This window comes from Aspergillus brunneoviolaceus (genome assembly GCF_003184695.1).
Source record: "Aspergillus brunneoviolaceus CBS 621.78 unplaced genomic scaffold BO95scaffold_21, whole genome shotgun sequence".
Taxonomy (NCBI): Eukaryota; Fungi; Ascomycota; class Eurotiomycetes; order Eurotiales; family Aspergillaceae; genus Aspergillus; species Aspergillus brunneoviolaceus.
In genome coordinates this window covers 336,466-360,989 of record NW_020290751.1, presented here as the reverse complement: position 1 = coordinate 360,989, position 24,524 = coordinate 336,466, and the positions used below count along the sequence as shown (strand labels likewise).

General features: G+C 50.9%; 7 protein-coding genes and 1 non-coding gene across 8 annotated transcripts; 6 read left to right on the top strand and 2 right to left on the bottom strand.

The window, feature by feature from the left end:
* Positions 1-873: 873 nt before the first annotated feature.
* Positions 874-2,194, top strand: BO95DRAFT_493323 (MFS general substrate transporter; the record flags this gene model as incomplete). The annotated part of the gene is made up of 3 exons (XM_025590760.1): positions 874-1,090; positions 1,139-1,239; positions 1,280-2,194. 3 exons carry the CDS (start codon positions 874-876, stop codon positions 2,192-2,194), a joined length of 1,233 nt encoding a protein of 410 aa, XP_025443968.1.
* Positions 2,195-3,685: 1,491 nt separating this feature from the next.
* On the top strand, positions 3,686-6,090 carry BO95DRAFT_410184 (Zn(II)2Cys6 transcription factor; the record flags this gene model as incomplete). Its single annotated transcript, XM_025584168.1, has 4 exons — positions 3,686-4,489; positions 4,542-5,240; positions 5,295-5,773; positions 5,843-6,090. The coding sequence occupies exons 1-4, from the start codon at positions 3,750-3,752 to the stop codon at positions 6,088-6,090; spliced, it is 2,166 nt and encodes a 721-aa protein (XP_025443967.1). The 5' UTR covers positions 3,686-3,749.
* A 52-nt stretch (positions 6,091-6,142) lies between these two features.
* BO95DRAFT_t106 lies at positions 6,143-6,223 on the top strand. The gene has a single exon. It is a non-coding gene; the product is annotated as a tRNA-Ser (tRNA).
* Positions 6,224-7,828: 1,605 nt separating this feature from the next.
* Positions 7,829-10,141, top strand: BO95DRAFT_84613 (putative MFS monosaccharide transporter). The gene is made up of 9 exons (XM_025592268.1): positions 7,829-8,113; positions 8,164-8,216; positions 8,271-8,543; positions 8,610-8,687; positions 8,744-9,139; positions 9,188-9,250; positions 9,304-9,586; positions 9,636-9,721; positions 9,770-10,141. The coding sequence occupies exons 1-9, from the start codon at positions 7,969-7,971 to the stop codon at positions 10,103-10,105; spliced, it is 1,713 nt and encodes a 570-aa protein (XP_025443966.1). The 5' UTR covers positions 7,829-7,968; the 3' UTR covers positions 10,106-10,141.
* A 1,525-nt stretch (positions 10,142-11,666) lies between these two features.
* On the bottom strand, positions 11,667-13,697 carry BO95DRAFT_84506 (hexokinase). The gene is made up of 5 exons (XM_025592267.1): positions 13,371-13,697; positions 13,204-13,314; positions 13,127-13,152; positions 12,666-13,076; positions 11,667-12,602 (listed from the first exon to the last, which is right to left on the bottom strand). Exons 1-5 carry the CDS (start codon positions 13,417-13,419, stop codon positions 11,778-11,780), a joined length of 1,422 nt encoding a protein of 473 aa, XP_025443965.1. The 5' UTR covers positions 13,420-13,697; the 3' UTR covers positions 11,667-11,777.
* Positions 13,698-14,624: 927 nt separating this feature from the next.
* Positions 14,625-16,060, top strand: BO95DRAFT_385768 (phytanoyl-CoA dioxygenase family protein). Its single transcript, XM_025583485.1, has 4 exons — positions 14,625-15,031; positions 15,086-15,174; positions 15,230-15,697; positions 15,753-16,060. Exons 1-4 carry the CDS (start codon positions 14,851-14,853, stop codon positions 15,885-15,887), a joined length of 873 nt encoding a protein of 290 aa, XP_025443964.1. The 5' UTR covers positions 14,625-14,850; the 3' UTR covers positions 15,888-16,060.
* Positions 16,061-16,171: 111 nt separating this feature from the next.
* On the bottom strand, positions 16,172-17,495 carry BO95DRAFT_441248 (glutathione S-transferase family protein; the record flags this gene model as incomplete). The annotated part of the gene is made up of 3 exons (XM_025586141.1): positions 16,897-17,495; positions 16,508-16,830; positions 16,172-16,456 (listed from the first exon to the last, which is right to left on the bottom strand). Coding segments are annotated over exons 1-3 (774 nt in total), but the record flags the coding sequence as incomplete, so codon positions are not given.
* A 1,436-nt stretch (positions 17,496-18,931) lies between these two features.
* On the top strand, positions 18,932-24,083 carry BO95DRAFT_84342 (uncharacterized protein). Its single transcript, XM_025592266.1, has 2 exons — positions 18,932-18,947; positions 19,011-24,083. The coding sequence occupies exon 2, from the start codon at positions 19,195-19,197 to the stop codon at positions 23,899-23,901; it is 4,707 nt and encodes a 1,568-aa protein (XP_025443962.1). The 5' UTR covers positions 18,932-18,947; positions 19,011-19,194; the 3' UTR covers positions 23,902-24,083.
* Positions 24,084-24,524: the final 441 nt, after the last annotated feature.

Genomic DNA, 24,524 nt, shown 5'->3' with positions numbered 1-24,524 from the left:
TTTGAAAATCGGATGGCCGAAGCCAGCATTGGAAGAATGATCACCATCCAATTTCACCGGTTCTTGTCTTGAAGTCAATCCAAGTCAGCTTACAGAAGAAAGAAAGGGTCGAGTGGTGTGGTAGAGAGAAGTGCCGAACGACTGTGTAGAAGTAATGGGTAAGGCCTGCCTGCCGTCCGGGAGGGCGGGAAGCCGACTGTCTTTGCATCCACAAACCTGCGATCAACAACATCCCTTCTAGCCTCATGTTTCACGTATTCTGGAGCTGTGACCATTGTCATAAGATGGCTTCACACACTACGCGGTGTCGAGCTTCTTTCTTCTTGATGTTCTTCAAATTAAGACAGGCCCCACAATCTTCTGCAAAGCAAGAGCCTCCTTCAAGGCCCATCCCTCCGAAACTGGATATCTCGTGTCACCTATCTGCTTACTCGTCAGTCTAGAGACCTCCCTCCTGATATCAACCTGAAGCACTGCCTGACTCTTCATTCAATATGACCAGTCATAAGCTTCTTCCAGCGAACCACAGATCGCCTCACTCGGCCACAGCCAATCATCGCTCGATTTTGCCGATGTTCGCCGAAACCATAGCATTGATTTCCAATCAACAAGACAATCAATCGGGATAGCACTACAATTTTCAATAGTGATTATTATGAAAGTAAAGAATCATGTCGTTATGGGACAGATTGTGACCCACCAGACCTTTTATTAAGCGCCCAGTATCCTCCATGGAAGGCCAATGCTTCCTGTCCTGTCCGTGATCTTTCACGCCCTCAGACCTTGCACCCGACCCTGCCCCAATATCACCGATTTCCCATGCTAGAAAAATCGCGCGAAAATTCTCTCCGGAGAGCATCTGAGGGTGCGGAAATGCCAGGTACCACATACCCTGAGGGAGGGATTGAGGCCTGGGCTGTTGTGCTTGGAGCATGGTGCGCCATGATCCCATCTATGGGTCTGCTCAATAGTCTAGGTATCTTGCATGCATGGACGAGTAAGCATCAACTTGCGGACTACTCTGAGTCGAGCATTGGCTGGATCTATGGGGCATATGGGTTCTTCTTGTATGCTGCTGGAGCGCAAGCTGGTAGGTCAGTCTAGTCGTTCTGACAAGCTAGTACTGAGTAGCAACTAGGACCAATATTCGACGCCTATGGACCCAATTATGTCATTATCCCAGGCTCGATTGGGATTGTTGTCGCTTTGGTCTGCTTGAGTTTCAGTCAAGGTAACCTTGTTTGCCTTCCCTTGACAAGGAAACCCAGCCAGCTAACAGAATCAAGAGTACTACCAAATATTCCTGTCCTTCAGTGTCCTAGGCGGACTTTCCGCGTGCACTCTCTTTACTCCGGCAGTCTCTTGCGTGGGACACTGGTTCGACAAACGAAGAGGCTACGCGACCGGGATTGCTTGCACCGCTGGTGGCCTAGGAGGAGTCATCTTCCCCTTGATCATTCTCTTCGCTGCGCCCAAGATCGGCTTCGCCTGGGCGATTCGCATCATTGCGTTTCTTTCTGCTATTCTTTGTCTGATTGCTTGTCTGACGCTGAAAACACGTCTCCCTCGCAACAAAGGAGCCAGCGCATCTATCGATCTGCGCGCCCTGCGGGATGGAAAATACGCCACTACAACAATAGCGGTTTTCCTGGTAGAATTTGCTGTGTTCATTCCGATAACCTATATTGCCTCGTATGCAATTCACGTTGGACTGAGTGACACGCTTTCCTACGCTCTGATTGTCTTTCTCAATTTAGGCGCCATCCCGGGACGCTTCCTCCCTGGCCTCATAGCCGATCGGATCGGGAGGTTCAATGTGATGGTTTTGACTTCCATTGTGTGTGCGGCGCTCACTCTAGCTCTATGGCTTGCTTCTGGCGACAATATTGCTGCTATTGTCTCTTACGCAGTTTTCTTTGGTTTCTGGAGCGGCGCTGCAATTAGCCTCACACCTGTTTGTATATCGCAGATCGGTGAGACGCGGGACTTGGGCAAGAGGACCGGAACGACGTTCACAATCGCCAGTGTAGGAACACTGACTGGCATTCCAATTGCAGGGGCGATTCAGCAGCAAGATCATGGTGATTACTGGGGCCTTATTGTGTTTGGAGGTGTGCTGTATGCTGCTGCTGCCGTGGCGTTCGCTATTGCTCGGGGTGTTTGTGCGGGGTGGGCTTTGAGGACAAGGTTCTGAAGGCATTTACACTTAAGCTCCACTTTGATGCGTGGACATGCTTAAAAATTGTTGTCGAGGTCAGTCCTTGTGAAGCTGCCCAATATATGGGGGAAGATAGGAGATGATTGTCGATGATATAGATAGATGCCGTTATAGAATCAAGGAAAACCGTTACGATTGTATAGATGGCTCTGTGGATTCAAGTGTGCCAAGTCATTGTCGATTAGTCTCTGACAAAGCATCCTTGTAATCATGCTCATTCTCTCGTGTCTCAAGACAAAATAGAGATGTGGCCGCCTTATGCGAACCCGACAGGGCAAATATTCGGCGAATTGGTGCATAGCCAAAGCTTTCGGCGGAGCAAGGATTCATGTCAGCAAGCTCTAGCATAAGTGCTTCTCGGCTGACAGCACTGTGCTCCATCTGGCAACCATGTTCCGGTCGACACGTCCGCCGACAATGTCCCTAATTCCCTTGTAGCGTCCCCTGCTGGAAATTATCGGCGAGCTACTGCGTAATCTGATAAATCTTCGCATCTAAACAGCGTCATTTCAAACATATAAACTGGGCTTGCCCTCTTTCAGTGCTCAATTTTGCTTATCACACTCTTTCTATCGTTGTCTTCGCATCATGACTCTCAAAGACAAAGCAATCAACATCAAAGCCCGATTTCATCTCCTCTTTCGTCGTTCAAACAACGCTACAAGCACTAGACCCACATATCATGACTTTTCTTCCACAGCGACATTGAACGATGAGTAAGCCATTGTCTCCTACTATATCCAGCTTGCTGACTTGAATGACTAGAAATTTCAAAGACGTGGTCATGACCTACATACGGCAGACCCAAGCACACAAGTCGTCTACTCCTGCGCCGGACAATGGTAAGTATGGTTCGATCTCCCTTAGTCATTTTCGAGAGACTGCTGGGCTAATGCGACAGAAAGGCGATCAATGCTTTGGCTCCTGCTGTCGGGGAAATGGGTACCGTTGGTAGATAGTAGAATGCAGAGCTTGTGATAGTATAATTCATGAAGTGAACAAACCCAGATATTAGTCTTCGCTTCTTGGTTATCATCGACCTATGATAGTGGTAGTACTGGCTCGAATTCATCATCAAACTGTCTGCAGTAGTTCAGGAATCTCCTTTGCTCCAGTCTATTCTATAAAAGTTAGCAACTACTTTAATCAACGGTATCCAGTCCAGATAACACTTCGGGTGGCGAAAGTGGTCCCAATTGCGTGTCTGCAGGCATTGATTGTCATCAGCCTTCGCCCGTACAATCTAACTACATCTTAAACGATCAACCATGCTCTTCTTTCTGAGAATTGTCAAGTTTCTTTCTATGTCTTGAGTGGAGCCATTGCTGAATAAAACTGTAGGGTCCGCGCCTTCCGACAACATGAACCAAGAATTCGACGGTCCGTTCCAGCGGCAACCGAATCAGACGACAAGTTCGCCGAACTCTCGGCCAACGTCGCTTATCCTCTTCTCAAACTCGACATATACTTACTTTGTTCTCCATTCCAATTTCTGTTTCTTTCCCCTTCAGCTGCACTCGAACTAGGTGACATGGAGCCAGAACCTCCGCATTCGACCAATGCCGTTCGCCGTAGACCGAACAACTCCCGCCCATACCGGTCAAAGCGACATCCGCCGTGCGACGAATGCCGTCGGAAGAAATTACGATGTCAGGCAGACAGTCACAGCAGCTGCCAGAGGTGTCTGACTGCTGGCTATCCTTGTTCTTTTGCCTACCCTCTCCACCGGCACCCTGGTGCAGCGCTGTCAAGGTCGAGCGTATCATCAACACAACAAGTGGTGACCATCAATTTTACTCAACCTGAGCAGGTCTCAGCGGCTCAGCAATCACAATCAGCACATCTGTCAACTAGCTCACCGCCATTGGACCTGTTTACGCCTGACCCTACGGGTATTCCTTCGGCTTCTGTTGATACTCGCGCCCAGACGCCGTATCCTTTCGTCGACAGGCACACACACCAAACCATTCAGACCCTCGATGGCTTGGATGGATTCTCATACCAAGTTATTGGCGCTTCGGGAGAGTCAGATCCGTGGCTGCTGAGGCACTGCAAGTTCAATGATAAAGGATTCCTTCTGTCCCACCAAGTGCACTTTCGAAACGCAGGTGGTGTTCCGCTGGATGAGAAGATTCCAGTGCATTTCCTTGTAACCGCCGATCAGCTCTATGAGTCCTCAGAACAGAACCCAGAATATCCTAGCTCGAGCCTTACGCGGGAGGAGCTCAATAGCGTTGTTTCAGAAGAGTGTGGTCAGAGGCTAGTGATTCTGTAAGTTGGGCTATCCCTGGGTTCATTTTAGCAATTGTTGATGAGACTACAGTTTCTTTAAGTTCGTGTTCCCAACACTACCAGTTCTGTCCCGCTCGCAATTCGATCTCGCAGCAGCTGGTACTGTGCCGGATCAAAGTACGCTTCAGAGAACACCTGTATGTCTTCTTGCTGCAATCTACGCATCAGCATTGCCATTCGCCAAGTTCGACGACTATCTCTGCCTCATCTATGCATACTCTCTACCTTCAACTGAGCGACTATGGCACATGATCCGAGCACTTGTCTTGCGGGAGGGTCACAATCCTCGCTTAGCTACATTACAAGCAGGGATTCTCTATCTTCACCGACCAGTCAGTGCAACGGAGAGCGCGGTGGCTGACACTGTGTCAGTTTGGTCTTTTGTCGGTATGCTCGTGGGTATTGCAACATCGCTTGGACTTCAGTTGGAATGCCGACCGATGGGTCTGCCCGCGTGGGAGCGGAGAATACGTCGTCGGTTATGGTGGGCTATATACGCTGAAGACAAATGGCGCAGCTTACTTATGGGGCGCCCTCCTTACATCAGAAACGATGAGTGGGACGTAACGGACTTGGAGGATGAAGATTTCTCAGTTTCGGATACTCTTCGTGATGCCTTACAGTCCGCGTCAAACGACGGCAACTCTTCGCATGAGGTTTGGTATGCTCAGCCGTTCCAGCATTTCATTCGCCTGTCTCGCATTGCGGATGAACTGCAACAGTCTTTATAGTAGGTCATTCCAAATTGTGGACGACTTGGATGCTGATCGTTATCTCTGTGTAGCGCGCTCAGGTCAGCACAGCGTTTATGCTCTGATTTCCACGCAACACTCGAAATCGCCCGTCCTCTTCTCAAGAAGTTGAAAGAATGGTCTGAGCATTTACCCATATCTCTACGCCAGCACGGTCGTCTTACAATCACAATGAAGAGTATCGCCTCGCAATCTAGCGGCCTTCGGTTTGCCTGCATCCTCTTAGAAGTTTTCGTTTTTCGCGCCTTACTGCGACCGATGGTTCGCTCTGCCGCTCCGCCGCCCTTGTATGAGGAAACCCACGAAAAACCTGGTTTCGCTGGTCAGTTCGACGACCTCATTAATCAACTATTTGAAATGGACGAATTTGAGCCATCGTTGGCGATTGATTTGTCAGATGAAAATGGAAGTGGCAGTGCGGTGCTCCAAGCAGCCGAAAGTTGTGCAGCAAAGATGCTCCGTACGGTTATGCGACTAGGCTATTGGGATATGTCAGGTTTTTGGTACTCATGTATGTTATACCCTATTGTTATGTCCTTGATAGTCAACTCCAAGAACAGCGATAGAGCTGACAGCGAAGGGTCCCGTATCGGCTTTGCGACCGTCTCGAATTTCCTGATCCTTCTTCTAGTGCAGGCACCGACGAAAGACCACGCTCTTCGCGCCAAACGTCTTGTAGACCTCTGGCGGGACGCACTACGAAATCAGAGTAAGAGTTCCTCGGTGGTTGGCCTCGGACTTGTTAGGCTGGAGGCAGGGCTGTGGGCCGGGCTAAGTAGAAATTACTACCTGCCGAGGCATGTCAAGGAGATTCTCGAGAGACGTTAGCTTAGTTTTATTGCTATATGATAATTAGCTGGTTCAACCTTTCCAACAATTAGACACTTTGACCGAGTGGTTAAGGTGCTGGCCTGCTAAGCCAGTGGGTTCGCCCGCGTGAGTTCGAATCTCACAGGTGTCGTTTCTTTTTTTTCGGCCTTCCCTTTTTGCTTGCTATTTTCTCCCTCAACTTTTGTCATCTCATGGCGTTTCATGTTTTAAATTGCTATATGGATATCTGAAAGACTTTATACATTGTCTTCTTTCAGTGGATGCACTACTACACCTTGCATGACTGCGGATTTCTGCACGTTTGTGGAATTTTGTTTCTTGTCCGCTTGATCGAGATATATTTTGATGTCCGGCAGGACACTCCAACAGTGGTTTCAGAGAGACACGCGACAGAATAAGAGTAACATCAATCTGAGGGATCATGACTTGATCTACCTTCTCATTCATTGAATACTTCCTTTCCGGAGCATTTCCATTGCCAGTACGATTGATCAGCAGATCATGCAGTGCATAGGTAGTTTCAATCGGAAGTGTTTGTGGAGCCCCACGGGGAAGGCCTCCCTTTTCGCCAGCGCTAGGCTTTCCGCTCGCTCTTTTCCATCTACAAGTACGCAATCTACAACAGACACAGCCACACCATCAACCGGGCTTGCCATCCCCGAGCCATCAGACACAAACCAATGGCGTCATCGAGCAATCCGACCGAGAGAACGTTCTGGATGAGTCTGCGATAGAGCCGATCGGATATGGCGGCCCCAACACCGCGCCGCAAGACTCGGCATGCGCAATGGACGCGCTTCACAGGCACGGCACGCACACAGCCTAATTCTCGTCCCGAACAGGTCTTGGCCTTCACTCGTAAGCCCGGAAGCTGCGGAAATTCTCTGGTCATGAGTCAATGGACCGGTTGCGAACGATTCGAGACGTGAGACTATGCGCTTGTGGCAGACCGGCACCATGTGCCAGATACACCACGTGCTGTCGCCTCTGTTCTACCAGATCATAATGCGGAGAACCAGAAGCCGATCATGAATGCAATAGATTTGATGGAGGCCCTTCACTAATCACTATAGCTCAGAAACTGGGGCCGAAATCTGTGGGCTGATGACTGTCCAACTGGGCATTTTCGGCTAAATGCGATTGACGTCCGAGTTTAGCTGCTCCGCATTTCCCCTCCTTTGCTCTCCCCAACCTAGCCAGCGAGAATCCCCGCCTAGACATTCTATCTCTCCTTTCCTGCCTCCATTAGCCGCCAAAATTCCTCTGAGGCCTAATTGCAACTGCCACGCCGCCGAATAAGCCTGAAGGCTTGAGCTTGTTGAAACCCTGTCCTATACGAAAAGCTTGACCCCAGACGCAGGCGGATGAAGTCGCTCCCGGCTATCCCGGCTGTCAGGGGTTAGGCCGAGAACCAGACACAAACACCCCCATGGGGTCTGCCAACGCCTACGGATTAGGAAATGAACTGCAGATGCCTTGTTTCGAGTGGCAGTCGGAGACAACCGTCGAGACCCAACCGAAAGTCAGGCTAAATGCTGGGCCCAATCAAGCCTCGATATACCCGGCCACGAGGGAATCGCATGACATGCGGTGACGCTGCATCTATCCAGAAGCATATGCTTACGGGCAACGTATTAGCAGGGAAGATACAGACAACGAAACAGGCATGATTATGAAAGACATGACTTCCCATGTAGTGTACGGGCTCGCAGATCAATTTATAAAGCCCACGCCCCCTCTCTTCCCCGCTTGCCGATCACCCAGCTTCTCCTCATACCATATCCGGGGGTATTTGGCGTCTTCGTGCTGTCTGTCTTGACTTTATTTCTCATCGCAATAGACAGCCCTCACTTCACGACCACATACTAAGACGCGATGGCTGTTGGTGTGGGCGCTGAGGCTATCTCAGGCAAGCGCGCTGAGCTCGCGGGCAACCGCGTCGGATGGCGCGGCCTGCTCAGCAGCAAGAAGACCTTTTCGATTGCATTATTTGCGTCGCTTGGTGGTTTCGTCTATGGCTGTAGGTGCTTCGAATGGAATCGGTTGTGGAGATGCTTACATTGTTCTCAGATAACCAGGGCATGTTCTCGGGTATTCTTACGATGAACTCTTTCATTCTCGCAGTACGCACCAACTATGATTGATACCCATGGCGTGACACGTTCTGACGGGTATAGACCCAACACTATGCAGAACAGACCGGTACTGCTCAAGGCATGCTTACGTCGATTTTGGAATTGGGTGCCTGGGTCGGTACTCTGGCTAACGGATATCTCGCGGACTCGCTGGGCCGTCGGCTTACGGTGGTTGTGGCTGTGATTGTGTTTTGTGCCGGTGTCATTGTGCAGGCATGCACCAAAGACCCAAGCTACGTGTTCGGTGGCCGCTTTGTGACCGGTCTGGGAGTGGGTAGTCTGAGTATGATTGTGCCACTGTACAATGCTGAACTGGTAAGTTTACGCCAATCATGATAATTAGGCCAAGGCTTGCTTGCTTCTCGTGACTGACTTGTGTAGGCACCCCCCGAAATTCGCGGCTCTCTTGTCGCTGTGCAGCAACTGTCGATCACCTTCGGTATCATGGTCAGCTTCTGGGTAGGTGCAAGCCATACTCTATCATCATTGGTCTCTAGCGCTAATGACAAGACCAGATCTGCTATGGTACCAATTACATTGGTGGCACCGGTGATGGCCAGTCTAAAGCGGCCTGGGAGGTGCCGGTCTGCATCCAAGTCTTGCCGGCCATTATCTTAGCGTTCGGCATGGTCTTCTTCATGCCTCAGTCACCACGACACCTTATGAATACTGGCCGCGAGGAGGAGTGTCTCAGCACCTTGGCCCGCTTGCGCGATGCCTCAACCGATGACATTCTCGTCCGCATTGAGTACCTCGAAATCAAGTCCCTGAAGATGTTCGAGCAAGAGACCTCGAGGAGAAAGTACCCTCAGTACCAGGATGATTCGTTCAAGAGTCGCTTTATGATTGGTGTGAAAGATTATGCCTCGTTGGTCACGGACAAGTCACTCTTCAAGCGGACCACCGTTGCAGTACGGTTGACCCCTTGCATACCAGGAGCGCAGCTGATTGTTATCTAGTGTCTTGTGATGACATTCCAACAATGGAACGGCATCAACGCGATTAACTACTTCGCGCCCCAGGCAAGTATTTTTCGCTCAGGATGGGAAATGATATAACTAACCGCGTGGTTCAGATCTTCAAAGAACTCGAACTCGGCGGTAACACTACCAACCTCCTCGCAACTGGCGTGGCTGGTATTTTCGAATTTGTGTTCACCATTCCTGCAGTGCTTTGGGTGGACAACATAGGTCGCAAGAAGATTCTGTTGGCTGGTGCTGCAGGCATGGCGATCTGCCACTTCATCTGTGCCGGACTTATCGCTACGTACCAAGGCGAGTTTGGAAGCCACCGGAGTGCGGGCTGGGCGACCGTAGCATTTGTGTGGATTTTCATCATTAATTTTGCCTATTCATGGGGTATGTTTGAGTCTCTGATACAATGAGCGCAAAACTAACAGCTAACTAGGTCCCTGTGCTTGGATTGTGGTATCGGAGGTCTTCCCGCTCAGCATGCGTGCCAAGGGAGTCAGTCTCGGCGGTAGCAGCAACTGGGTATGTATCCTTACCTGTGTCTTCAAGAGCCCGGCTAATTCCTGATAGCTCAACAACTTCGGTGTCGGCTTGGCAACCTCCCCTTTTATTGCACGATCCGCCTATGGCACCTTTATCTTCTTCGGCTGCCTGACGGTGATCGGATTTCTCTACGTCTTGTTCTTCGTCCCCGAGACCAAAGGCCGCACCCTCGAGGAGATGGACGAAGTGTTTGGATCGGAGGGCATGGCGGCCGAAGACGAGGCTCTCCGCCAGCAGATCGACCGCGACATCGGTCTGACGGCTTTGCTGCATGGTGAGATGGACGCATCCGCGGAGAAGATGACGACCAAGGCGGTGCATCTGGACGACGCTCCCGTGCCACCACACACTACCGAAGCGTAAGCCGGCAGTTGCATGGTGCCGGTGCAGTCCGGTGCACGGGATGGCGTCGGTAGCCCCAGCCCATGCAATCTATTATCCTTCCTTTTGCCGGAGAGGGCTTGCTGATCCCGTGCAACGGCTGCATTGGGGCGGAAGACGAGCGGTCAGGCTGACTTGGTCGTGCAGGGTCTCTCTGGAGGCTAAATCGAGGGATGTATTTAGCCGGAATTGAGGGCCGGGGTCACAGTACATATCTTAGTCATAAATTAATGCAAACCCGAGGGTTTATCTTCAGCCAAGGAGCTAGTCATAGTGTCATCCCTAGAGAGGTAGCCGAGGCTTGAACCGTGGACCTAAACCTTGAAAAACTGAGGCCAATGCTCGTCAGCGGCTTGCTCGTGGGTTCCATGTTCCATGTTCCCCCGTGGGCGGCGGCGGGTGGAACCGCCATGCGGAGAAACCGTACCCTTCAAGGTTCCAAGTTTAGTATGCTGTCGGCCTTCACAGGCTAAGTCCGATCTCATCCATAACTTGTTGATGTACTCAAATCGCCTTCCACCACTGCGTACTAGTTATGGCAAAGGTAGGGCAAAGGTAGGCCAAGCCGTGCATCGAACACGTCCAATACAGATAAGTCTCTTCCATGTCTTTCGCTCGGCGCACCTCCCACCACTCAGCTCGATCACGTTCTTGGGACTGTTGGAGCTCCCGCTCCCCGCATCGTGTGCCCATGCGCTTTTACTTCTACTTATACCCCCAGTGATAGTCTAGGCGGTCTGTGAATAATCAGTCGTGCCGTATCACTGCTATATCCACTCCCTCGGCTGTGATTGCGACTCCGCACTATCTTCGCTCTCTAAGTTTGTTGAGACCAAGACCGGAGTAATGGATAGCCCTGTTATCGTGGATTCAGTTCTATCTGGAAGGTGTTATCCCCGGACCCAGTAATTATCATTCATGTGGGGTGGAGCGAGCAGTTTGGATGCCTCGGGGTGTATGAACTAAACTCGCAATGGATGCGGAAGAGGGCAGGGCCGGGCAGGGCCGGGCAGGGCCGGGCAGGGTGGTACCTACCGCTGGACAGCCGATTCTCGGAGAACTGGAGACCGTAGGCCACCGACACCAGACTCCGACGGGAAGCGAACTGGCTTCAGAGTACCTTGTGTGGGCGGGGGGCTAGACTCGCAAAGCAGTGCTAAGTGACTGGTGGGGACATTGGAAGTTCGGTTTGGCTAGTTTCAGGGCGGAGTTGAGGTTGGACACCGCGGCTAGAATGGGATATTTCCTCGTTGTGATGGGTGTCTGTCTACCGTAGTATAAATGATATCCTCGATATAACGAAGTCCTTGATATAAAGAACACCTCAATGGAACGAGCTTTCGCTAGCATATGTTTTGCTTTAGATCGTCAAAAGAAGCGCAGCAGGGACGGAGATGACGCTGGGGAACTTCCCATCGAAGCAGGGAGGTGGCTGTTACTAGTGAAGACTACCTTATACTTTAGATTGGTTGGGGGAGAGTATAGAACGAACGTAGCCCGAGTTCGGGGCATATTGAGTGGCTGCTAGACCTTATTGTGAACACTTGGAATAATCCTTCTGATTAGACAAATCTGCATGCTATGCTAATAACGCTCACGTATACTGCTGAAAATAAAATAGAATGACATCGTTTACAGTCATCAATCGTACAACCTAGTTGCTTTCCACCGTCAGCGCCGCGATCAAAGCAGCCCCAATCCCCGAGCCATCCTCCGCTGGAACAAACGTGATCAAATCCTCCTCCTCCGTTGGCCACTCGAGGATCTCCCGCAAAGCCGCAGCAGCCCGCTCCTTGAACTGGTAGTTCTTGCTGAACGCCGACCCGTCCACGCCGACACGCCCCCGCGTGACTCCCTCCTTCTTGCAGATGGCGGCGATGCCACAGGCGTAGAGCCGGGCCGCCCGCGTGCACACGATCTCCGCCAGCATACAGCAGGTCTTCAGCTCCTGAAGCGTGGGCTCGATCCCGAACTCCTGCTTGAGCATGGCGCGCGTCTCGGCCATTTCACTTTCCGCAACGGCATTCTCCTCCTCCATGCGCGACAGACACGAAGACTCCATCGCGTGGATGTCACGGAGGTTATGGAGATCACAACCACTCAAAAAGCCCACTGTCTCGTGCAGGTGTACGAGAATCAGTCGGAAAAGTTCCCCGGTGTACAAGCCTGCGACCATCTTTTCGTAGGTCTGCTGTCCCGGTCGCGGGGAGGCGCGGTCGATCTCGAGGTCGAACATGCATCGCGGGAGGACTTTGTGGCCGTTGTCAAAGGCGCCGTATTCGGTGTTGATGCCGACGAGCTGATCAGGGGGAAGGTTATGGGAGGCGATCTTCGGAATGTTGCCGCTTTTCTCCATGTACGCGGCGTTGCAGCCAGTCCCCAAAATGCTGCCAATCTTTACGTCGGGGTCCTTGTAGGCGGATGCAATTAGTGCTCCGGTCGTGTCGTTGACAAGCGCTACCACCCGTACGGGGATGTTCTGTTCAGCTGTCAGTAAGAGAGGTTGCTTCGGTGTGTACAACAATGATTGGGACCCGCATACCCTTCGCTCTAGAGCCTGCTCCAACTGTGCTACCACATCGTGTCCCTCAACACCTGAGATATCCCACCCCTTTGTCCAGCGTTGGAGGACGCCGTGTCGGATATTGTCTTGCGTGACGGGGTAAGAGAACGTGAAGGCTAGGGGCACTTTCTCCGACTCGGGTGGTGTGAGATGTTGCTCTTGAATGAAGTCTTCGATGCGGTCGGCGATGAAGGTCCAGAGCTCGTCTGCGGTGCAGTGTCTCATGTGCTTCGGGAGTTTGAATTTATGCTGTGTCAATTCGCATTTCCCTTTTTCCTCGGTCAAGGTCACGTTGCAGACGCGAAGGTTCGTACCGCCCATATCCACAGTGAGATATGAGCCTGTCTCGTACCCGGTCGGCTGATTCATCACCCACGTCACGTTCATAGGCTAGATACCGTTAGTGGCAGGATGCATGGTGAGGAGAAACGATCTCATACAATGTCGCTGTCTTCATTGCTGAGGCCTGCCCTGGGTCAGTAAGTAGACACGCGATACAGTTAAAGCAACCACAGACCTTTCTCAAGCTCCTGAACGAAGTGATCCGTAATGCGCCGGAGAGAGTCTCCATCGATGGTGAACATCTGCGCAATGCGCTCAACCTCTTGCGATACCTTATCTGGGGTATCTGCTGTGTGTGAGTACCAGGATCAATGACCAATTACCGCTGACCAAGGCGCTTACCCTTCAGGACAGGTGCAGTTGGGGCACAAGCTCCCTGGGCCTCCTTCATTGTGATTTAGTGCGTGGGGTAAACTTTGGGGGGTCAGGTATAATGCAAGAATGGCTTCTGTTAACATGGACGGACATAGAAACATCCGCAGTGTTATATAATTCTCTCCAAAGAGGAGGGTGAGGGGCAGAGGCCCTTGCGCACCCATCCCACGCAAGCAGACCGAAGAAGGATTTGACCCCATCATGACATCTCCCTCCTTCCCGCCGGGGGTTGTGTACTTGTAGAGAACGGAGGAGAGAAGTCCGGATAAAGACCATGCGCCGGGCCACCTCCCAGCCAACCAAAGGTGTGCAGACCAACTTAAAAGTGGGCGATCAGTATTTGGGTGGGGCGCCGAGTCAGGGCTGGCCCGGCGAAATCTCGCTTTTGATCCAAGTGTGACGTCGGCCCGATGTGGATACGGGACTCATACGGAACTCGGGATGGACTGTCGCCGTTGGGTGTAGTCGGCTCCGGCCGCATGACGATTATCTTACCTCTGGCACTAGTGAAAGGGGTCCGATGCCAGTCTGCATTCCTGATTGGGGATGATCTTGTGACTGCATGTGGAAAGCTATGGAATCAGAATAATTCCCGGGGTTGCCGAGGCTCGCTGATGGCTATCAACGACGTAGAGTGCAGCAGTTGGCAGATAGCGTAGCGCTGCAGGCGCGCGGCCGGGCAGACGTTCTAGATGGTTCACAAGCAGGCACGGATCCTGAACCTTCCTGGGATGATTCGCCATCAGGCCATTGACTTTCGAGACGCTAGCTGCAAGTCGCCCTTAGATGAGGGTTCGCGAGCTTTGACACGAGCTTTCATGCGGGCTTACCTTGAGAGGCGCTACATTGAAACGATGGAAATGTTAGCAGATGTGCAGTGTGTACTAAAATAGTTGAAGCGAGGGCGAAGAAGCACCGTAATTCAAGCGCTTGCTTGTCTGGAGCTTAGCTATCGTGGACACAGGCAACACACACTTGAATCCCGACACGGACACGGGCACAGCTAAGAAGCATAGAAGAGGAGAAAGCTTGTTGCAGCGGATGTTCCATGATTAAAATTAGATTGGGGTAGATTGGGGTAGATTGGGGTAGATTGAGAGTAGATTGAGTGGAAGGTGAGGGGGAAAGTTGCAAGTGTGGAAATGGAAAGAAACGTGGGGTGAGTCGTCGTCGGTCAGTCATCCAGTGATCGACCCCCACTTCTCCAGCCTTGAGCCTTCCATCTCCTCCCACTTTGGTTATCACAACCACAACGACAATTGGTTCGAGATAAGCATCTCCCCGCCTTCAGTCGCTGTAGCGAACCTTGTATCTCAATTATTATGACTTCGAGGCCCTCTCAAATCGACTTTGAGATGTTTCGCAACACGCAGCTTTCTTCTGGAAACTTCTACTCCGTTCGTGTTGTTCTCCGCGTGACCGATTCCGAACCACATTCAATGCGAGAATGACCAAGCCTATCATCCAACGACTACCTTACTCTGCACCTAGGGAAGACTTCATCGATGCCCTAAAACGAGATGGGTGTGTGATAGTCCAGGGCTTCACCACATTGGAAACGTTAGAGGAAGCAAGGCAGGAAGTTCAACCATGGCTGGAAAAAGAACAACAACGGAGCAAGCTGGGTGGTGAGCCGATCGCACCAGAGATTGCCATCAGCTAGATAGCCTGACAGACAACAGCCCTCAATGGCGGAACCCGCACTTGTACACGTCTTATCGGGCGCAGCAAGACCGTGCGCGAGAAATTCTTCTCCGATCCGTTGTACCAGGTAAGACAGATTCTGCCACGCCCAGAAGAAACGAACTTGTCTTAAGATATTGCAGGACCTAGCTGAAGAGTTCCTCGCGATCACGACGACTAACTGGTACGGCGACGAGCCGTCTACCAACACCACTCACCCGCTTCTTTCGATCGCCATCACAATGGAAATTCGACCAGGGGCGAAAGCGCAGAAGCTTCATCGCGATGACAAGAACCATCATGCCAGACATTCTCGTGTTGATGCGTACCACGCGAACCGCGACATGCTTCTCGGCTTGTTTGTCCCCGCGTGCGATACTCGTCGTGCGAATGGAGCCACGCGTGTGGTCCCAGGTAGCCACCTTTGGGGCGATGAGAAGCCGGACTTCGGCCCCGATGGTGATATGACTCTCGTCGATGCTGAAATACAGGCCGGCGAAGCTATGATCATGTTGGGCAGTCTCTATCATGGAGGCGGGGAGTTTTTCGAGTCTTCAGGGGGACGAATGATGCACATTATGTTCATGTGCAGCGGAATTTATCGTCAGGAGGTAGGTCGAAACGTATTTCGCTCTACGAATGAGTGACTGATTCTGGATCCAACAGGAAATATCGTACCTTTCGTATCCGATCGAGGATGTGCGGACATACTCAAAGTTGGTGCAACAGCGGTTGGGTTGGAAGCAATCCGAGCCGAACCTGGGATGGGTCGATCTGATCTCTCCCGATGCCTTGTTGTGATGACCTGCACCGCTTGGAGTGTCTTGGGGTAACCGCGTAAGGAATCAGACTTGACAGTTATATCTGGGCAGTTCGTTGGCGTAGCTAGGTATGCTAATGTAGTTTATGTGAACCTAGCTTGGTTATGAGATGCGATCCTGCGCCTGGCGCTCTAGTACGCTCGGGACTCGATTCAACTGTATTGTGCCCGATGCAGGGAAGACACAGACCTTCATCTTATATCCTAGACTAAACTACTGTAGACTCTTGGCGAGCATCGGGCGTGGAGAACATGCATTGAGCAACGCCTTAGCCACCAACACTCTTCAGGCCACTGCGCCCACATGCATATAATCCCTCGCCCTGAGTTAAGACACTTTCATGCCAAGAACGAATCTGCAAGATGATGTGGTAATTATTAGAACAAACTACATAAGTAGACTAAAAAGAAAAATAGCATGGGCCCAAAACATCGTCAAATAGGTATTCATTCCCAGCAAGCGTAATCCGGGAAGTAGCGGTCATGAATGCGCCGTGCATACTCCACCACCACAGGCAAGCTTTTCAGGATCGCCTGAGTCTCCGGACAGCTGGACACAATAGATTAGAATTGATCAATGCCAAAGGTCAAGAAGACTTACGCAGAGCAAACCAAAGACCCAGCCAGAAACCCAAACAAGACCGCATCAGCCTCAGTCGGCTCCTCGCCGCCCAGCACCCAGAACGGCCCATCACCCTGCTTCTGGGCCTTGCGGGACAGCAGCAGCTCGCTTATACTCGTCCAAACCTCCTCCTTGAAGCCTTTTAGCTCCTCCAACGAGAACCGCAGTGTGCCCTGGTTGTACAGCATCTCCCTCTGTCTCCGGTAGATGTAGTATCCCACCGCGACCTTGACCGGGTATGGCAGCGCGCTCAGGGCGTGTTTTCGCATCTCGTAGTAGTTCTCGATCCACTTCTCGTGGTTCTGTCGCCCGAGTCAGCTTCTCGAACCGTGTAGGCAATTCACGAGGGAAGAAAAGGGGAAGTGTACCAGATAGAAATACAACCGGTCCTCCAACAGAGGCCTCACTCCAGCATCCAACACCTTCTTCTCCGCATCGAGATCGCGATTAAGGTCAGTGATTACACCATCCTCAATAAACCCCCGAGTGATCAGAGCTGAGTCCGAGATGGTAGTCTTTGCGCCCGTCGACCGGTCCGTGATATCGACGTATGGAATCTTACCCCGCGGGCTGCCGAGCGGGGACCCGGCGTCCGTGCGATAGGAGATCCCCGCAAAGCGCAGACGAGCTTCGAGCTTCGTGACGAAGGGGGACCAGGTGTATTTCCCGGGCCAGGGAAAGCCACGGTAGAGCGTAATTTCTGGGGCTTGGTTGGATGCCATCGTGATGTGTGGGTTGTGTTGCGGAGAGGTGGAAGAAGTAAGCTTATTGTCGTCTTTGTTGCTGGGTTGTTGGGCGTCTTATAGTCGGGCGCCCAAAGTCTGCAGAGGCCGAGAAGGATCGCAGGATCGCATAGTCTCTGTTCGCTTGGGAGAGGGAACGAGCGAAGAGAATCTTAGCGGCGGGTTGAAGTGGTTACTATGTAGTTAGCCTTCTCTTAGCTTTGAAGTCAGGATGTAGTAGAATGTCTATTGTTGGAGGGCAGTGTGCATTCGTTGGTGGTTGCCTAAGGCTAGCAGGGTGTTGCCTTGACACTAGTGTTTCTTCTTGTTAGTAACTTGGTTACTTGCGAGTATCCACCTTGGTATTGCTATCATTCTTCTATACTTTGTCGTCTAAACTTGGTAGCTAAAGCTTTTAGAACATAGATCTCAGTTGAGTCATATCGGTACACTCGAGTCGCAGGAGATTTATGGCGGTGCTCCCTCTATTCCCCTTATTATTGACATGGTCCGACCGTGCCCATACAGGACCGAGCGGAAGACTGAAATACACTCGGCTTCAGCCAGCCTGGTTCCACAAACTCAGCTCCGCAAACGCTCTCCTTTCGTGGACATACGTGAGAGCCAATTATTTCTATTATCTGTCGCTTGAGTTAGGAGTCATCGCAGTCCGATGGCTGGCGCATGGTCGGATCAACCGAACGGGCAAGCTTTACCGACGACAACACAGCCTAGGCCGAGCAAATAAAGCATGCCAGCTTGCCATGTGAGTGTTCGACGAAGTTGCAAAACAGACACTACCTAGTCCTTACCATGGCCTACCTTAGTGATCTACCACTCGAGATAATCTACCTTCTTCTCCCGGTCTGCTCTTCTCCCGGTTTGCTTGGAACTGTGATCCTTCACAGGCATTTACTGAATCGCATTAGGTGCTCAGCAAGGCAGATCTCCTCTCCCTCCGTCTCGTCTGCTGCCAGCTCTCCATCATCACAGCACCCTATATTGATGAACACCTCATCCGTGAGATCCACGAAGGCATACACTATCATCTCCATCAAGCGGCAACCACACCTCTCCACACAGCTCTTCTCCAAAGACTCCTCCGTTGTGGTTCCCTAGTCAACCACCGCAACGAAACTGGCGAAACCGCCCTTCATGTCGCAGCTCGCCATGGAAACCGACAGGCCGTATCCCTTCTACTACACTCTGGTGCTGAGATCGACGTCGCAATATCCCACGACTGGACACCACTCCATCTCGCCTGCCGCTACGGTCATGCAGACATAACCCAGTTCCTCATTTCTCATGGCGCAAATGTCAACAAACCTGGATTTCAAGGATGGACGGCCCTCCACTACGCCGAACGGGAAAGCCACGCGGACTGTGCTCTCGTTCTCCAAGCAGCGGGTGCAGAAAGCCCCAAGCCCCGGAGGTGCGCTGCGAAGCGTTTGCATGGCTGGTGGGGAGTTTACACCCTCTGACCAACTGCGAAACATGCCAGAATTGCTTGATGAGATCAAGTTGCGGTGTGGAGGAGCTTGCCAATTCGCATTCTTGTGCTATGGAGCTTGATAGATATCTAGCCCTCAAAACCCTAGAGATTACCATGGAACAAATAGCGGTATTGTGACTAGACAGGCTGGGCTGTACCGGCATAAAAATCTGAAATTGCATGACAGACCAAGACTAAAGACAATGTGAGTTACGCGCCCATCAGAAAAAGCCAGTCAATCAATTATGCTGATTCGTGGGCATTTCAGCCAACTAGCAGGGGTCGCTGCACGTTGCTAAGCCTCAGCGCACAGCCTCGCCCTAGCCGCTAAGCAGCCTGCCTATTTTTCCCGAAAGGCCCCTCTTCCATGCCTCCTAATCTCTCGTGAACATCATCTCTCATGAGCATAATCTCTCGTGAACAAAGGAAAGCCCTTGAACGTTACATTAATCATGGCGGCTGCGTTGCACTGTCCTTCGAGACCCAACACGGTGGACGAGATCACATCTCGGCTAGGCGATTCCGCATGCGACAAGAAAGAGAAGTCGGCACTGCGTGCTTTGATCTCGCAAATGGTCGGCCGATTTCGTGACAAAAGCCGTCCAAGTTACTATGTTGAAGCGTCACGTCTGTCACGAGCCACAACTCAGAGACAATACCACCACTTGGCACAAGTTTTCTCGCGGGCGATCGTGGACAACGCCAAAAAGGGTAATGCACTTGACGGGGATCTTCTCCCTAGCTTCGTCTTTCTCCTTTGGAATAAGCCGGAAGGTTACTCGCGCGATGGGCTTTATGCGGCAGTCAATGCATTGCGTGAGAGGCTGGACTACAAAATCCGCGAGAATGCATTGGAAGCTCAGTACCTTCTGTGCTATGGGCTCGGCGTCTTGCTCGACGTCGCGGTTGATATCAAGGCATCCGAAATTGACAAAGATTCACTGCGGGGCCCACTTCTCAAACTACTTGCGGATTTGAAGGGTCATGATGAGCCACGCTTGGCTCAAGCGGCAGCCTACGCGTACGAAGCGCTCAGAGGTATTTCAGACAATCAAGGTCCCTGGGATATCTTCTGGAGCAACAGTTGGAGGGTCATTGCAGTGGTTGCAAGAACTGCCGGGGCTGTCTCAACCATGAACCCAGAAAGACTCTTGGAGGCGGGGCCAGACTTGATGGAACTTTTGGAATTCATGAAGAGAATCTATGATGCGGGCAAAGACCAAGTTGAAGCTATAAGAGAGATGGATGAAGTGTTTGTTGAGAACATCCGAAGACTTCCAAATCAAAGGCTCTGGTATGGCATACTCCGGTACACTAGTATGCTTATTATGGCTGGCGGCAACTCATTTGACACCCTTGAACACATATTACCTAAGGTTCCCTGTGGGGATAGCTGGCAGTTCTGGTGCGGATTGTATGCCCAACTCGAACAAGGCTTCTTGTTGGGAGGTCAACGGGAAAAAAGTCGGATCATCCGAGTTGTCAACGGAACATTCGACATGAAGTCTTTGCAGGAAATAAAGGCAAAGAGTTTGCGTGTTCGGCAGTGGATCAACCTGATTTCAGAGACGTTTGATCAGAAAGGATGGAAACAGTCCTTACCAAGAGCCCGAAGATCCTTTCCGTTCCGCTTTTTGAAAAAACTAGAGTGCGAACCGCAAGTGAGGAAGCCTTTTGACCCGAACACGGCAGCAGCTATGGGTGGCAGTTTGTTGGAAGATGCGTGGCACGAGTGCAAGGAGGCGCAAAGGTTCTATGCAGATGCCGCGTTGACGGAGTATTATTTGCAACAGAACCGGCTTAAGATACTACGTCTCTCCAACGACACTCTAGACATCGAAAATTGCTACATTAATCTTGGAATTGTCGATTATTCACTAAACCGACAAAACCAAGAAGCTTTCGAACTATCCCTCCAGAGGCGTCTAAGGGTTGAAGCGCCGGGCGAGGGGGAAGCACTTGGATTACAAGAACTTTTTGATGCCCGTAAGCTAAGAAGCCATGTTGGTTCTCCCGATGGCCAGTCAAGAACTCCAAGACGCATTCTGATCAGAGGTCGTGCTGGAGTGGGAAAGACAACGTTATGCAAAAAGATCATTCACGACTTCATCAATGCCAACTTTCCCCGGTGGAATTTTCAACGGGTGCTTTGGATACCCTTGCGGAAGCTGAAAGACAAGCCTACTCTAGATCAGTTTCTTGGCGATGAGGTTTGGTCAAATCATCGCGAGAAAGACCATTTCATCTCTGCTCTTCTGGAAACAATATATCATCAAACAGAAAACAAGACTCTTCTGTTGCTGGACGGCTTCGATGAGATAGTTGGCGCGAAGACTCCCAGTGGAGACCTTGTCAAGTCTCAACCGATGTTGGATCTTCTCAACTACCCGAATGTCATCATTACGGCCAGGCCACATGCAGGATTTGATAAATCGATTCAGGACTTTGATCTCGAGCTTGAGACGACAGGGTTTCGCTCCGAGCAGGTAGAAGCATACGTCGACCAGATTGTGGGCTGCATTGGCAAGGATGAAAAATCTGCAAGGGAGATCAAGCATTTCATCAACAGCCACTGGTTGATGAAAAGTCTTCTTCAGATTCCTATTCAACTGGATGCGTTATGCTTTGCTTGGAACGAAAGGCTTCTCTCGCAAAACATCGGAACTATGACTGCCTTGTATCAGGCCATCGAAGTCAGACTATGGAAAAAAGACATGGTTCTTTTGGGAAAGCTGAGCGAGAGTGAGGCTGAGAATATCCACGTACGGTCTCAAGTCCAACAAGCTATGCATGAACATATCGAGCTGATTCAGAAGCTTGCTTTTACTGGCTTGTACAACAACTTCGTTGAGTTCACACATCAACATCGGATAACAACATATGCAACATTGCCTGGCTTGGAAGGTAAATCAGATAATCTGCTCAATGCAGTATCGTTTCTCCGGAGCTCTCATTCCGCGGGGAATCACCCACGTCAGACTTATCACTTCATGCATTTGACCTTCCAGGAGTTCTTTGCTGCTCATTACTTCGTGCACTGTTGGATGACTGATACCCCGCTGACATGTCTTGAAATGAACTCAACCAAGTGTCATTATCTGGATACGAAACAGTTTATACACCGCGAGAAGTATAATGGTCGCTACAATGTCATGTGGCGGTTTGTAGCAGGACTTCTCCATGGAAGCAAGAATCAAGAAAGACTAACCCAGTTCATGCAAGTGCTGGACAGTGAGCCAAAGGACTTACTCGGACTTGCACATCCTCGTATCTTGATGTATTGTTTCAATGAGATTCTGCTTCCTCCTAGGTGCAGTGCTCTGCGGCAATTGCAACAAAGCATCGATGGGGAGCTACTGGCTGCTTTAGTGGGATGTAATGCTTTTAACTCATTCCCTTTGAGTACTGAAATGGAGTTCCCCGAGCACTTACTGGGGCGCATTCTGGATAAATCCAATGAGAAACTCAAAATCAGGGCTCTCCGCGATATATCAAGCCGCGCCTGGGTATCACCAGCACTCCTACAGAAGATGAACGATATTATGCACACCAGTAAGTCCAAGAGCTTGAAGCAGAGTGCATTCCGTGCTCTCATTGAGCATGACATATTTCGGCAAGAGCCGCTCCAAAAGATCCTCGAGACTCCAACGCTGTGGACAGTAGGAACTTTTGATATCGCTCTCATGAGGAGAATTACAAGGGCACAGGAAGAATTTATCAATACATTGTTAGCCAGGATCGAGGCAAAACAGACTCCAGTGCCAGAGTGGGTTGGTTTCATAAAATCGCACTTCAGGCTAGCTGAAACAAATATAACGAAGCTTGTATCACTGCTGGAGGCGCGAGAACCACCGTTGAGGGAATTTGCCGTGTCAACACTCCAGTCCTATCTATCTACAAACATCGATATCATCCCGCGTGTTCTGGCTCTCCGGCATGATAGTGATCTACGGGTGAGGCTTGCGGTCATCCGAGCTTGCTACAGGGTCTCTGATAGGTCATTTGTTCTTGATACATTACACAGTGCTCTGAATGATGACGATGCAAACGTTCGACAGTTTTCTGCAGATGCCTTGCTGTCAGAAGAATCTTTGCCCATCGAAATTTTGGACACTCTGGCGTTTCGAATGAAAAATGATAAGGACGCTATAGTGAGGATAACAACAATGGAAGTATGGAGCAAACATTGCGCCTTCCCGGCGGATATCGTTGAAACTGCAATTCTGTTCCTGGATGACGGGAACTTCTGGAATGTTAGGCTTGCTGCAGCTGGAGTAATAGGCCGTCAGAAGATTCCTGACTCGCGAGTGCGATATTTCGTGTCTATGCTCAATAATGCGAACTCGGAAAAACGACAAATTGTGCTTCAAATTCTCTGGGAATTTTCCGCGCACTCCCAGCTCCCAGACGAAGCTTTTGAAGCATTGCTCAAAATCTGGAGCCACGTTGATGATTTCGAGAGCGAGAGCGAGAGACTTCGCGCGAAAGCGATCCTTCTTAACTATCATGACTTGAGTGACAACGTTCTCAAATCTTTGATTCCCTTTCTTGGTCATTCAGACAAGCAACTGCAACGCCAAGCGTGTGAGATATTTGCTGGACGGTGCCGATTGCCAGAGTATGCCACGGGACCCGTCTCTGCTCTGTTGGTTGACCCAGATTTAGACCACGCGAATTACTTGACAAAGAACTTGGCATTAATGGCCTTATATAAGGACCCAGAACTACCGGAATGTATTCAAGAGTCCGTGGTCCAGACCCTAGCGACTTCGCAAGACAATAGAGGTAAGTACTATGCCGCCAACTGCCTTCGTGCGCAAAAGCATCTCAGTCCAGGGCTCGTGCAAGCCATGATTTCCGTTCTCACATGGTCCACGGCATCACAAGTTGAAAGTCTCATTCGCGAGCGTGATGAATTTAGCACGGTGCTGCCGAACCTCGATGGCGAGCGTTGGGAGATGTTGTTCGAGATCTGGATGAAGAAAAGCCTGTTCTTCGACTTTTCTTGTGTTCTTCGTGGAGAGGAACTTCGGCTTACCACTCCGGAGCGTGCTTTAAGCGTCCACTTGTCAACCCCTCTACAGCGGGAGACTGTCAGAAACGCAGCGAAGGCTGCTCGAGCGCGGGTACTGGGTGGCTCTGGCTTGGTGCGCGAGTAAGCTCTTAGCGATTCAGGTGGTGATGTTGACTTAGTCTTCAATTTTACACGGCTGCCTGACTCGATTCAAGACTACACCGTAGGTGCTTGGATACATAACCATAGTCTTTCAGCACACTGTGCATGCTGTCAATCGGTGCAATTCACAAATCTCGCCTTAACCTCTTGTTTACGCGAGATGACAGACCGGGCTTTGCCATCCTCAGTCTTGCTTCCGTCGCGCCATCTCGGAAGGGTAAAGCTCTTGTGAGTCAAGAATGAGTTACCGGTGCCGTCATTATCGGGATTGGACTGATAGTGTCACATACACTGCGAAGAAGTTACTGGTGTCACGTTAGTCGCCCGCACTACAGACAGCTATTGCATCACACACGTCCACTACCTGCGCATATCTACTTGTTCAGACCAAGACTACCGTACAGATTCATTGACAAAGTCAAAGCACGAGAAGCGATACAAGACCTGCTAAAACGCCAGCAGTAGCAGCACCAAATTGTCCCTGAGACGATCTGCCAGCACCATTCAAGGCATGAGGAACACCAGTGCCGTTTGTGGAAGTCCCATGCGTGCCGGCAGGCCCGGTCGTCTGATTAGCAGCCGCGGCCGCAGTGGCAACGCCCTTCT

Excerpts from the sequence above, each read along its gene's own strand:
- BO95DRAFT_84342 (XM_025592266.1), top strand. The coding sequence starts at position 19,195 with ATGGCGGCTGCGTTGCACTGTCCTTCGAGACCCAACACGGTGGACGAG.
- BO95DRAFT_84613 (XM_025592268.1), top strand. The coding sequence starts at position 7,969 with ATGGCTGTTGGTGTGGGCGCTGAGGCTATCTCAGGCAAGCGCGCTGAG. Across the intron at positions 8,688-8,743 it reads GTATCATGGTCAGCTTCTGG|ATCTGCTATGGTACCAATTA; the intron begins GTAGGTGCAAGC and ends TGACAAGACCAG. Across the intron at positions 9,251-9,303 it reads TTAACTACTTCGCGCCCCAG|ATCTTCAAAGAACTCGAACT; the intron begins GCAAGTATTTTT and ends CGCGTGGTTCAG.
- BO95DRAFT_385768 (XM_025583485.1), top strand. The coding sequence starts at position 14,851 with ATGACCAAGCCTATCATCCAACGACTACCTTACTCTGCACCTAGGGAA. Across the intron at positions 15,175-15,229 it reads TCTCCGATCCGTTGTACCAG|GACCTAGCTGAAGAGTTCCT; the intron begins GTAAGACAGATT and ends AAGATATTGCAG. Across the intron at positions 15,698-15,752 it reads GCGGAATTTATCGTCAGGAG|GAAATATCGTACCTTTCGTA; the intron begins GTAGGTCGAAAC and ends TGGATCCAACAG.
- BO95DRAFT_84506 (XM_025592267.1), bottom strand. The coding sequence starts at position 13,419 with ATGAAGGAGGCCCAGGGAGCTTGTGCCCCAACTGCACCTGTCCTGAAG. Across the intron at positions 13,153-13,203 it reads CGTTCAGGAGCTTGAGAAAG|GCCTCAGCAATGAAGACAGC; the intron begins GTCTGTGGTTGC and ends GACCCAGGGCAG. Across the intron at positions 13,077-13,126 it reads GCAATGAAGACAGCGACATT|CCTATGAACGTGACGTGGGT; the intron begins GTATGAGATCGT and ends AACGGTATCTAG.